This window comes from Ylistrum balloti, unplaced genomic scaffold, assembly GCF_031769215.1.
Source record: "Ylistrum balloti isolate Yb309-2 unplaced genomic scaffold, AGI_CSIRO_Ybal_v1 Utg369884, whole genome shotgun sequence".
Taxonomy (NCBI): domain Eukaryota; kingdom Metazoa; phylum Mollusca; class Bivalvia; order Pectinida; family Pectinidae; genus Ylistrum; species Ylistrum balloti.
Window position 1 is genome coordinate 326,857 of NW_026782020.1, and position 13,739 is coordinate 340,595.

The following is a 13,739-nucleotide window of genomic DNA, read 5'->3' on the forward strand; positions in this document are numbered from 1 at the left end:
TTTTTCAGTAAGAAAACATGTAGGAACCAGATTATATTTTGATAGTATAGCTTGACATGCATCTTTCAGAGTCTCAGTGGAATATATATTTTTGTTTCATTGTTTTTTTTACCACAGGTAAGTCAACAATATAAACACAGGGAGGCTAGCCCAAAAGTACTGTCCAAATCGTCTGCTAAAAAAAAAATCACCGATTTTTGGACTTGCTTATGTCCTCCGCGAATTCGAATATTTTTTTTCTTTTCTGAGTGCTACCTTACCACAAGCATGACTTGATACATCTTCATCACCTTGTCTGTAGGCCTGGTTGATACATCGTTCGCCAAATAGGCCTATGAAGTGAACTCCGAAAAAAACTTAGGAATCCTTCTTCGGTTATTAACAGCCAAGATTAGACATGAAATGAATTCTAGATCATGTATATTTTTTCTGTGTCCTTAGAAATGAAATTTTTTTGACAAAGAAAAGTAAAATCTTTTGAACTATTTTGTTCTAGCCCTCTAACGATACGCGACTATATTTAAGAAAAAACAACTGCTGTGTTATATTTTTTTTTATTTCAGTTGTAGACGGCAGATCAGTCTCGATAGAGATTTCTCACGAAGAGGCTTATGCCGCAGAAGGTACATATCACACAAATATTCCACTATTTTTGCCTCAGCATGCTTGTTTTGTTTACTTTTCGTTGGTTTGTTTTTCTTCGTTTTTTTATGGCATTTTCCTTATATACATTTGATTTTATAAACAGAGTTTGAGGAACAGGAAGTGATACCGGAAGTCGAGGTGTTAGCAGGTGACAAACTACACGTAATCAAGATAGGAGATGATCTTATCAAGGACCTACAAATCCCATCCGATGTTTTCTCCAACCTAACAGTGACGTCATCACTCGGGAACACAACTGCCGGTAGTTTGATTACATAAAACTGATTGATATCTATAACCATAATTGATGATTTGTTTCTTTTTCAGTGATATATTTCTTTGATAACATTTGTTTGAAATTCTGATGACACCACCGATTCATAAAGATAACATTTTGAATATATATATATGTTATTTAGAAAATTATTTTTGGAATACGGTATATACAAGAAATGGTCATATAACCTTGCACAAACAGACATTAGTAACAAAAGAGTGTGCTGAAGTTTTCAAACGTGTATTCAGAAATGTTTACTGAAGTTACTTTAGTTGTATCCACAAAACCACTTTCATAACTGTCTCAACAGCAGACTTTTTATCTTCGGTTTGGCGTACTATGTAAACGCATTAATGTTATCTAAAGAATGACAAACAAATAAAAAATATCGACAAATAAACATTCACATCCTACTTACTTAATTAGCAACTAATAAAACTACAATACAGGTGTCCTTACCTGACTCAGCTGTGATGGTCAGTGTGTGAAAATCTGGATTGGAATCTTTGAAATAATAGACTCGACATATTAAAGCCCCAATATACATAAAAAAAAAACAAAACGTTATCTTATTTTCCCCGTAATATATGTAACAAAAAAAAATACTTTCCTTTAATTAAAGAAAATAAAACTGACTGTTTTCAATTTAAATAAAAATTGAAAAAATCGGAAAATAAACTATGTGGGACCCACAATAATTCCTTCATTACCGCTCGTAGCGATGACATTGCGCATGCGCATATTCCGCGTGTGTAAACATGGCAGGCACAGTACAGACGTTCACCAGTCGCTTCCTTTTTTTCCAATCATACATCAGGCCAGTTCTGAATTCTTACGTTATAATTGTGCGTCGTATCGTTTCTAAACTAATTATTCCTTCTAATAATTTCCCAAAAACCGAATGTTTATCACAGGAATACCTCAAGTCTACGACAAGACTTCGCAAACAATATTTGTAAACAAAATCTTACCTTCTATAAGTAGAAACCTCAACTCTCGCGAGATCAGGTCATGAACTTTCCGACGTGGTTCAGCAACAATCGTAATTTCGATGGCGGCGTGTTTAAAATGGAGGTGTGTTTACAAATAGCGAGTTTCAACTGCTCATATATCAATACTTTATGCACAATGTCATGGTAACTATTGTTTGAATAACTTAATTCTAACTATATCTTAGAGAATATCTCAATAATTATGTGTGATTCTACATTAAATTTTTGGTGAATGTTACGTATATTGGGGCTTTAACACTTTTAGAACGGGAGATTCACAAACAATTAATATGATGAATATTGATCTTCGATGTTACATGTTGATCTTTCTTTTGTTCGGCCTTTGCCCTTCGCGTTGTTTCAAAAAAGAACGAATACGCTAAGGTGAAATTGTAATAATATATATTCCAAAACTCAGGATCGCTCCTATGTTTTCTATAGAACACGGACATGCTTATGATCAATACGGCGTTGTCAAAGAAGAAAAGATAATAGACGAATCAGCTTCTAATCCAATCAGTGAAGTCATGCCTCGTCAGAATAGGTCAAGGTTATTCATACTCATGACCGGGAGGAATTTTACAACCGTTGCTCCGTCATCAACACCACGGATCAACCTGATGAAGACATTCTTAGCCAACCGCCGTCGTCGACACAAAAGACAGGTGGGCCTGGACATGAGTAATATAGCCAATGAGGGATGGGCGTACGAACACACCACAGAGGCACTCAACTCGTCCACTGTTGCTGAAAAAGATAGCTTCCAGGTAGGTAGTTATGTTCTATGTCTACTTAAATACATCTGTTCTCGAACGTTGAACGCTAGTTTTGAAGAATTTTATTGCAAAAAGACAAGACGGTCTTAAGTTAAATAGGAAACCATTGTAAGATTTTCACAAGTTAGTTTACTATTGAGAATAAAGATCTGCTACTTTCATCATAGTTATGTAAATGCGCTATAGCGATGGTTTTTGAATTTATTCAGGGAGTTTGAAGAACTACAGCTGTACAAAACGAGTTCTTGTAAATACAACGATAAACTCTTTCCTAAAAAATAACACCCTTAATCTGTATGAAAATTGTGATTGAATACTTCTGATAGACAACCAAATATTTTAAATGACCATGGTCGTCATTGAATACTTCTGATAGACAACCAAATATTTTAAATGACCATGGTCGTCATTGAATACTTCTGATAGAAAACCAAATATTTTAAATGACCATGGTCGTCATTGAATACTTCTGATAGACAACCAAATATTTTAAATGACCATGGTCGTCATTGAATACTTCTGATAGACAACCAAATATTTTAAATGACCATGGTCGTCATTGAATACTTCTGATAGAAAACCAAATATTTTAAATGACCTTGGTCGTCATTGAATACTTCTGATAGAAAACCAAATATTTTAAATGACCATGGTCGTCATTGAATACTTCTGATAGAAAACCAAATATTTTAAATGACCATGGTCGTCATTGAATACTTCTGATAGAAAACCAAATATTTTAAATGACCATGGTCATCATTGAATACTTCTGATAGAAAACCAAATATTTTAAATGACCATGGTCGTCATTGAATACTTGGCTAAAAGGTACAAAAGTCACCCCTGAATCTTCGTTAAAAATTCAAATACCAATGGCTTCACCTCTACTTTTTATGGAAAGACAAATTTCTGTCACCTTTTCTGACAAATACCAATGGCTTCACCTCTACTTTTTATGGAAAGACAAATTTCTGTCACCTTTTCTGACAAATACCAATGGCTTCACCTCTACTTTTTATGGAAAGACAAATTTCTGTCACCTTTCCCGACAATGTTACATACTGCCATGTTTCTGTCTCGTCATCGATCTCTTGTTCCGTCGATTTTGTTTTCGATTTGTTAATCCTCAGCCCATTTCCCATCGATCTTGCTTTCGTTCCATGTTCAATGGTTACTGTGTTCATAATTTCCATTGCGGAAAAATCTTTTGTCAATACACGATCGGCGTTTCATTCTATTTTGAAATGTTTTGTGACGTCATCAAGTTTATAAAATCACTTCACGAAAAAATCATATTCAATGGAGGCAAATGACAAGGAAAAACGCGTTTTCTACATTATTGGCAAAAAAATCAAAAAAATTAACGAGTGTCAAAAGATTGCACAAGAAACACACAAGTGTTTGATAATAGCTTTATTCATTGCGCTGTTATGCTGTGTCTACCTAATTAATTGAAAGGCGTCATTCCCTTAACGTTTATGTGATAAAAAGAATCATATCGTTTCTACTTCCTACTAGATTTTCTTTTATATCATCAGATTTCATTTCAGCATTACAGAAGCGTTCTATAGAACTTATTTTAAATGTGTACCATGTATAATAATGTTTAACGGATTGTTGATGCAGGTAACAACAGAATTATATCGTTAAAATGTTTTATTTATTGATGCAGGTGATAACAGAATTAGATCGTGACAACGCTAGGAAAGCCCAGCTGAAGACTATCATGATCTTTGCGGGTTCTACACTCCTGACAGTGTTGATGTTCTCCGCCATCATGTTCTGCTTCCTACGAGATCCTAAGTCCTGTATTGTAGCCTTTGGCACCGGTTGTCCCTGCTTGATCGTGATTTTCCCGTGTGTGATGAAATGTCTGGATAAATATTTAAATCCGGCCCGGATGGTTAAGGAGAACCTGAACCGGTATCTCCCAGGAGTCATTATACACGAGGACGGCACTGTAGAAAAGTATGATACCACACCAGAAGAGATTGAATGTATCACGGAAATTATTGACGAGGTCATGGGACTATAGCTAACTTGGTTAGTTATTTATTTTCCACCTTTTCCTAAAGAAGAAATGTAACACGAATATTTTCACGAGTTTCGTGGAAATGAAACGAGATGAGTAGAGACTTTTTTGCTAACAGTTCCCTAAAGAATAAGGAAGATTGTATCATGGAATATTTTGTAGAATTTTGAGCATCATATGGTCATGAACTGCAAGTTTCCATAAAGAGAAAACATACAACATAAATCGTTTTGGAAGTTATATGACGTTACATTGTGAATTTAGAGTAATTTCAGCAGGATAAGAAGGAGAATATTAGAAAGGAAAACTACTTCTGATATCTTGGAAAAGTAACAGGGAGTGAGGGGAGGGAAGATGAGGTTGCGGGTCTATGTCAAATGCTTTTATTTTGCATCAATCAACACGATACTTACAAGGAAAGATAATAGAAATCCAATTACTGGTGATAATTGTAATATAATGTAATACTGTCACAATAAAGCGACGACAGAATAAGTGTTTGACATGATATCTGTTTGATATATGTAGGGTGGTTAACATAAAATGAGTGTTTGACATGATATCTGTTTGTTATGTGTAGGGTGGTTAACATAAAATGTCTGTTTGACATGATATCTGTTTGTTATGTGTAGGGTGGTTAACAAAAAATGAGTGTTTGACATGATATCTGTTTGTTATGTGTAGGGTGGTTAACATAAAATGAGTGTTTGACATGATATCTGTTTGTTATGTGTAGGGTGGTTAACATAAAATGAGTGTTTGACATGATATCTGTTTGTTATGTGTAGGGTGGTTAACATAAACTGTCTGTTTGACATGATATCTGTTTGTTATGTGTAGGGTGGTTAACATAAACTGTCTGTTTGACATGATATCTGTTTGTTATGTGTAGGGTGGTTAACATAAAATGTCTGTTTGACATGATATCTGTTTGTTATGTGTAAAGTGGTAAATATAAAATGAGTGTTTGACATGATATCTGTTTGTTATGTGTAGGGTGGTTAACATAAAATGAGTGTTTGACATGATATCTGTTTGTTATGTGTAGGGTGGTTAACATAAAATGTCTGTTTGACATGATATCTGTTTGTTATGTGTAGGGTGGTTAACAAAAAATGAGTGTTTGACATGATCTCTGTTTGTTATGTGTAGGGTGGTTAACAAAAAATGTCTGTTTGACATGATCTCTGTTTGTTATGTGTAGGGTGGTTAACAAAAAATGAGTGTTTGACATGATCTCTGTTTGTTATGTGTAGGGTGGTTAACAAAAAATGTCTGTTTGACATGATCTCTGTTTGTTATGTGTAGGGTGGTTAACAAAAAATGAGTGTTTGACATGATCTCTGTTTGTTATGTGTAGGGTGGTTAACATAAAATGAGTGTTTGACATGATATCTATTGTTAAATTAGACGATCTATTTGAAGTGACTTTTATCACAAACATTTAATTAATTGAGTCGCTTAAATAGTCTCTAGAGTTGCATTACCAATTGTTATTTACTTTGACGATTTTCAAATTTTAGGGTAATATCACTTTTGAACAAATCAGCTAATTGTGGACTTCACACTTTCGCAATACTTAACATATTGACCACGTACAGAAACTGCTATTAGCGTTTATGTATTTAAACTTAAAACGCTACAACGTTACAGTATGTCTTCGATATTTACTTTTCACGTGATTTTCCTGTAAAATCATATAATTTAATGGCACTCAATTTTCGTGGTTTTTCAAAAGTCACACTTCCGTGGGCGTTTGATTTCACGGATAAATATAGCCTTATCAATGTAAATATATTAATTATGACAGTTCATGGACGTATGAATTCACGTGTTTATAGTACACACAAGATCAACGAAAATATTACCCACAAAAGTTACTGATTTTACATTTCCATCTGCTCTTAAAAATCATATTTCAAAAAAAAAAAAAAAAAAAATCCTGCTGATCATAATCAGTGAATAACCTATGGTATTATATTCTCGTCTTCCTTAAAAAAAATCTTCTTGGTGTCTCCCTTGACAACATTTCTCTGTTGGAATCGTGTATTGTGGAACTTGGAGTGTTGTCTTATACATATGAAAACTATTGATTGAGACTTACGGTTATGGGTCTGTGATTTCTTTGAATTGCCTCATTGAAAATATATTACAATAGTCTTCCAATTACTGTGTATATACAGGACTAAAACGACAAAGACATTTTTCTTGTACATATTTTAATGTTGTAGCGGAAGTTCTGTTGTTAGTGTTTGACATAGTTAACATATATCGCCATGCTAATAACAAAACATTTGACTCGTCTGGAACACCAGATGAAATATTTGTTTACTCCAGAACTTGTATAGAAAACCGATGACTAATAACATGAGCTGTACATTCTTTGACCATGAACGCGCCAACGTTCAATACTCCGTACTTATAGTATGTTTACATGAATGTTTGTCGGAGCATGCACGATATTGCATACGTAATGAATGAAATTCGACTTCAAAAAAATAACAATTCGAGCACACAACTGACATGGGGAATTATAATGATTTTGATTCGTTCGATTTCGAAAGGTTGAATAAGTTCGAAAGGAGGTGCTGCTCTCCCGGAACATCTACTTTTCATTCTTGTTCATTTTCGGGGGTCTCCATGTAAATCTTTCTTCTGTTCACATTTCGCACTAATGTGTATTGAATTTGAGTTTGGATTATGATTATGTTGACATGGTGATATTAACATTTTTAGTAACGTAAGGTACATGTACATGCAAATACGAATGTGTCTTAATGTAGGTAGTTGCATTTAGGAAGTCCCACACAGACTTTGTAGCCTTTCACACATTCTAGTAATGTGCTTGTTAATCTTTGCCACAGAAGGTCGTCATATAGAGTTGATAATGAAGTCGAATATCTCCTCCATAACTACTATACCTTACATCCTTGTTACAATATTCATGTTTAATCATCTTAAAGAACTCTAAGAATTTGCTCATCGAGTCGTTTTCCAATTCTTTAAATCTGATAACAAATTCCTGTGTAATATTTTGATATTGTGAGATAAGTTCAGGTTTAAAAGCTTCTTTAAGCATTCCTTCTAATTTGGAATGTACAAAGTCCACTGCCGAGATGTAAAACTTGTGCTTGATGCCTTGCCATAAGTCACTCCAATAATACACCACGAATGTTAAAGATAGTACGACAGCGAGAACAACAAGAACAATCACCATCATAGCCAATAAGTTACAGAAATACACCACACTGATCTTTTTTGATATATCTGTGTCATTTTGCGATTGTCTCCTGTTACTCTGTAATGTTTTCAGTGCGTTACCTTCTTTTGTCGATTTCTTTCCTTCAGTATTATCTCCAAGCCAATGGATGTTTCCTAGGTCTTTTAGAGGTTGTTTTTCAATCTCACTGGCTATTTGGTCTTCCATGTTAAGGTATATAGACACCAAAACCTCATCAGTGGCATAGTCCTTGAGGTAGTTCATGATCTGCATGAGACTTTCGCATTCGGATACGTCTGCTTTATGGACTCTTGCCGATTCCTCACAAACGTGTACGTCGCAAATTCCTAAGGGAGAAAGTCTTTCACATATTTTGTGAAAAAATCCTGAAGCTTTTTGATGTTCTTCTGATTGCCTCTGCAATTCGATACACACATCTGTAAATAGGCCCCGGAGCTCTGTGGCCTTCTTCTCAACCTCTATAAGACGATGAGTTAGAGGCTGACGAACCTTGCAATGGTTACATCCCAGCACGTTACATTCCATACAAAACCATTGCACATCATAGTGCGGGTGTTCTGTACACGTTTTCTTCCGACTCCGTATGATAATGTTATACAATCTTGCATCCATATCAGAAATACGATATGCCTCATGACTACGACATGAAGATGTTTCGTCCTTTCGTTCTGTGCATTTAAAACACAGCCACTTCTTACATTTCAGACAAAGAAATGGAGCATTGGAGCTTAGACAGAGTTCAGACTCGCATGAATGTCGGGAGTTTCTTGTATCTAATAGCTGATGAAGTTGATCGTGCATTGAGGCAGATCATCAACTGAGACATCGAGAGACGGGTAAAGTTTCCTACATATTGGGCATGGCGCCAATCGCTTGCCACAGATTTTGTAGTGTTCCTTGATGCAGGTAAAGCAAAATGCGTGTCTACACTCGAGTTTTCTAGGATCATTTAATCGGCTGCAGCAAATCCCACATTCCAAAAGTTTTTCTTCATCACGTGTATCCAGTGAGTCGGCCATCTTGTATGCTCTGGAAATAAATATTAAGATATATCATACCCGATATATTTACTTATAATTAAAAAGATGTCATAAGAAATTTCAAAGGTCAAATTGATTAAAACCAATATCAGTAACAGCTGGTTACATCGTCTCACCGAGACATACGTAGCACCCCGCAAACACACACCACTCGCCTCACACAAAAAGGGAAACCGTCCGCTCATTCTTACACTGTCATTGTTTATGCCATTAAACAATATCAGACTAGTTTGAATTTAACATTTACTTTGGAGATTTCAATAATTATTTCCATGTGACTTTCAAATTTTGAATACATTTTGTTGCCGCAATGTTACAATTTCTAGGTCACTTTTTTACCAAATTCTATCCCATTTTTCCAAGTATGGATCAAAGCATTTTAGCCCATTCAAAGAAGAAATCGATTGAACATTTTTAGTAAGTTGACCCCTATGTCCTTGCAACGTTCCAAGATCATGTCAATCTGAAAACTTCGTTGGGTTCCATGTAAGCAAACAGTTCTTAAGAAGAACTTTCGGAATAAAAACAGGCACGAGGGAGAGACGACATATTTCGCGCCGAGGTACCGGGTGAAATGTATACTCATTCATCACATTATTACCATATTTCTCAGTGAACACAATACTTACAATGTCATACCTTTGCGTATGACGTCACATATGAACTATTATGACGTCATGAAAATATTGCTTGGTGAAGCATATTTCATATATAAAAATCGTGAAATGATATGATCACGATATTAATAAGAATATTCGTTTTATGAAACTTTCATTGGTGAAATCTCATACATGTACACATATACTTAAAAATGAATTGGTAGATTTACAAAATGTAAAACTAAAATAGGACAAAATGGACGTTGTTCATGACACATTATTATACATGTTTGTTTACATTTGACACCAGATTCAAATGAAGTTAGTTTTGAATTAGGTTTCATGTTAATGTTTGAACGTGGCAACCTCTTGATTTCACTATTTGGCTGTTACGTATTTACTACTAAATGTATATTATATAATTATATTCACTTGTCCTATGTACTTACATTACGCGAAAGTCTCTGTGACGAATGACGATAATATGTAAGCTACTGGTGTAAATCTGTGAATTTCAACACAAGATATTTCTCCTATTTTACAAACCTTTCGTGCACTGACCTTGAAAAAGATAACTTGGCTGAATCGACCTTCAAGTCGGTGTTTATATGACTTCCAATGTTGTTATGTGCACATATTGTGTTTATACCACATGTTACTTTAAATAGAATTAGTCCTATTTATACACTTCTGGTTAAACCGACTTACCTTTCGTTAACACATATGTAAACGAGCGGGTCACGGTGGATTTTAATTCACCCGTGTGGAGAATAATACACGTACTATTATATTTTCTCTAAGTTAAATTGGTTCTACCAAATGTTTAATGCGAAAAATGTATATTTTACGGAAACTTACTCTCTGTTATTGTTATGTTCGACGTGTGTTTCCCTGATTTTATTTTATCCATGAAGAGACAAAAACAGAACCAACCGTTCATGATGTCACTGACGGTTAACACCATCCATGGGTAGTGTACCGTAACCATCTATAGATAGCAACATAATACGGTGACTGTAACCTCCCTACATATGGATATTTCATATAACAGGCCATTCGTTAATCCTACTGAAACCAACTTCTGGTTGTTGATACAGTAATACTGTGAACAAAAGACTACACTTGTCAATACGTATTTATAGTATAGCTAAATAACGAAAATTGCGTCATACAGCTGTTTCGTCCTTCTCGGACTCGTCCTCAATGCAACATCATACAGGTGTTTCGTCCTTCTTGGACTCGTCCTCAATGCTACATCATACAGCTGTCTCGTCCTTCTCGGACTCGTCAGTGATTCTACATCATGCAGCTGTTTCGTCCTTATATGACTCGACAGTGATTCTACATCATACAGTTGTTTCGTCCTTATATGACTCGACAGTGATTCTACTTCATACAACTGTTTCGCCCATCTAGGACTCGACAGTGATGCTTCATCATACAGCTGTTTCGTCCTTCTAGGATACAAAGGGCTTGAAATACTGAAACCTTGGAGGCAACTGAGGAATATCGAAATTGGTAAAAATTGATATCGAGAGACCAATTAGCCGAAATAGATTTCAATTGTATTGAATGATTAGAAAAGTGATTATATTACCTTATAAGAGTTTATGGCGGGTTCCTACACCAGTGTTTCCTCTTGACATTGGGGTTGACAATGAACTTTGCTATTTTGTTGTTTCGCAAATGCCGTGTCGTCGATTCCTGATGTTTGTCTTAATGTAGCGCTAACGACATTCACCACCTGGCGAACATCCGATAGAATAAGAGAGGGTTTCATTCGTAATTCTTGTTCTATTTCCTTTTCCAGTGTATCAAATTTTTCAACGAGCACCTTTTCAGACGCGTAACTGAGGAGATACGACAGGATTTTGTCCAAATCATCACACTTATTCCCTCTCAAAGAACACTCGCTGGACATATTCTGAAAATATTTAGGATGGAATATGTTGTGAGGACAGCCACTTTCGATTTTTAAAACTTGTTCTTTCGTTATTTTATAATCCGCGATAATATTTTTCAACTCTTTTTGTTTCTCGTCTATGATAGTCCGACATGACTTTGATCTGGCCGCGATAGTGACCACTTGGTGATGGTCGTGTCTGTGGCGACACGACTTGCAAGTAATCACGTGACATCGGGAACAGTAGGATTCTATATCACAGTCGGGATCAGTAGGACAGGAATTCTTTTTGCTCCTGATCAAAATGTCATACAGAGTCGTGTCGAGATTGGATGCATTCAATGCTAAGTGCATTCTGTCACCACTTATTCCAGATTCACAGGGCATACTCTTACAGGAACCACATAGCCATTTCCTACATCGTTTACATATCCAGAAGACACGCTCTTCACTTGTACAGCGCGTGGATTCACATGATTCACCATAAACACCCGCCGACGAGTCGTAGTTCTCACAACTATTATCATTGCTCTGTGTACGGTTGTCGTCGCCTTTCTGTGGCTCTTCCTGTTCTATCGGTTCTGGTTTAGACACAATGACCTCGCGGACCTTCTCTAGTATAAGGCGTTTCTCTAGTTCCGTCTTCATCCGTTCTTCTATGTTGAGAGAAGTTTCTATGACGACTTTCATCGAACCATTTTCCAATAGTTTCGAAATCAGCAGTTTCAGATTTTCACATTCTTGGAATCCTATTTGACAATGTTCTATTTCTGTGTAACAGTGTTTTGCATTTACAAATGGATGACACGTGCTAATAAGTTCTGTCAGGGTTGCCTTATTTTTCGTGTGTTCGCTCTGTTTTTGTTTCAGTAATTTCATATCAGTCTCTAAATGAACACGACATTCCTGTGCTTTAGCTTCCATTGTTATTAATGAACCATGTCCTGTGTGTACATTTATTTTACACAAGTAGCAGACTAATGTTTTGCATTGCCCACAGTACCATTTTACATCTTTTCGTGGATGTTCTCTGCACGATCTGTGTCTGCTTCTAACTACAATATCAAACAAATTTTGTTCGAGTTCATGCGGTTGGAAAGCCTCGTGACTGCCGAGAGAGTTTCCATTCTCCGAGCATATCTTTTTGGACTTACAATTATCACACAACCATTGTCGACATCTGATACAAATGAATGGCGCAGGATTCTTTAAACATTCAGAATTTTCACAATGCTGTTCTCGATATTTTCGTAGTGACAGGATATCGAGTAATGGAAATGAGCATTTTGGTAAAGAATCGACGTCTCTACGACTTGGCCAATATTCCTGACCACATATTGGGCACCTTCCATTGTTCCGGTTACGTAATTGGTAATCTCTTTCTATGCACTTGAAGCAAAACACATGACCACATGGAAGCTGTTTTGGGGTACTGAATTCCGATCGACAAATTCCACATGTTAGAATGTCATCCATTACTTTTGGATTTGTTTTCTAAGATGTCTGCGAACAGCTACTCGAAAAGTCCATACTGTAATGACAAAAAAAAACAATTAAATGAAATTAATGTCTCCTCTTTACCGTCACTGATGAGTCCTTGAAGGACAACACTTCTTAGTGATGCAGTTTAATTACTTATTTTTTCATTGTAAGTTGTACATAATTGGTAGGTTGGCGCAGTGGTAATCCACTCGCCTTTCACCTAGCCGTCCGTGGTTCGATTACCGTAATGGATGTGAAAAGATATGGGTCCACCTGCCCGAACACATGGGTTTCCCCCGGGTACCGGTTTCCTCCCATAGTATATACAGTATGTCTGAAGGTTTTTTTTTTTATTTTGTCAGAGATTGAAGTTCTTGATCTTCCTCTCCTGTATCGGTACCACAGACTGAGTACATGTAACTTATCTTTATTTCTTCTGATATCACCATCAGCGTACTGTCAGAGTCTTTATAATATCATTAGTTATCTCCCGTAGCTCCAATGATAATAAGTAACCCCACTATGATTGCACTTTGATGCCATACTCTCTCTAAAATGTTTTTAAATACATAATATTCAAGAATGGTGTAAAGCCAAACAACACATATCATAACAATCGTAGATTATCAAAAAGACTCGGACAGTAATACAATTACATAATTCTTACAGTCCTGAAAGTTAAAATTGAGATTATTTTCTTCCGCAAAACAATGCTACCGTTTGTTGGTCGCTGAATAGTCATCTTGTAGACT

The 13,739-nt window shown here is 35.9% G+C and overlaps 1 protein-coding gene and 1 pseudogene across 1 annotated transcript; one reads left to right on the plus strand and one right to left on the minus strand.

Annotated features, from left to right (window-relative positions):
- The first annotated feature begins 56 nt into the window (after positions 1-56).
- LOC132546337 (uncharacterized) lies at positions 57-4,725 on the plus strand. Its single transcript, XM_060210051.1, has 5 exons — positions 57-117; positions 564-623; positions 749-907; positions 2,356-2,681; positions 4,363-4,725. The coding sequence occupies exons 1-5, from the start codon at positions 57-59 to the stop codon at positions 4,723-4,725; spliced, it is 969 nt and encodes a 322-aa protein (XP_060066034.1).
- A 2,845-nt stretch (positions 4,726-7,570) lies between these two features.
- On the minus strand, positions 7,571-11,268 carry LOC132546338 (E3 ubiquitin-protein ligase TRIM8-like; annotated as a pseudogene).
- Positions 11,269-13,739: the final 2,471 nt, after the last annotated feature.

Excerpts from the sequence above, each read along its gene's own strand:
- LOC132546337 (XM_060210051.1), top strand. The coding sequence starts at position 57 with ATGCATCTTTCAGAGTCTCAGTGGAATATATATTTTTGTTTCATTGTT. Across the intron at positions 908-2,355 it reads ACTCGGGAACACAACTGCCG|AACACGGACATGCTTATGAT; the intron begins GTAGTTTGATTA and ends TGTTTTCTATAG. Across the intron at positions 2,682-4,362 it reads CTGAAAAAGATAGCTTCCAG|GTGATAACAGAATTAGATCG; the intron begins GTAGGTAGTTAT and ends TTATTGATGCAG.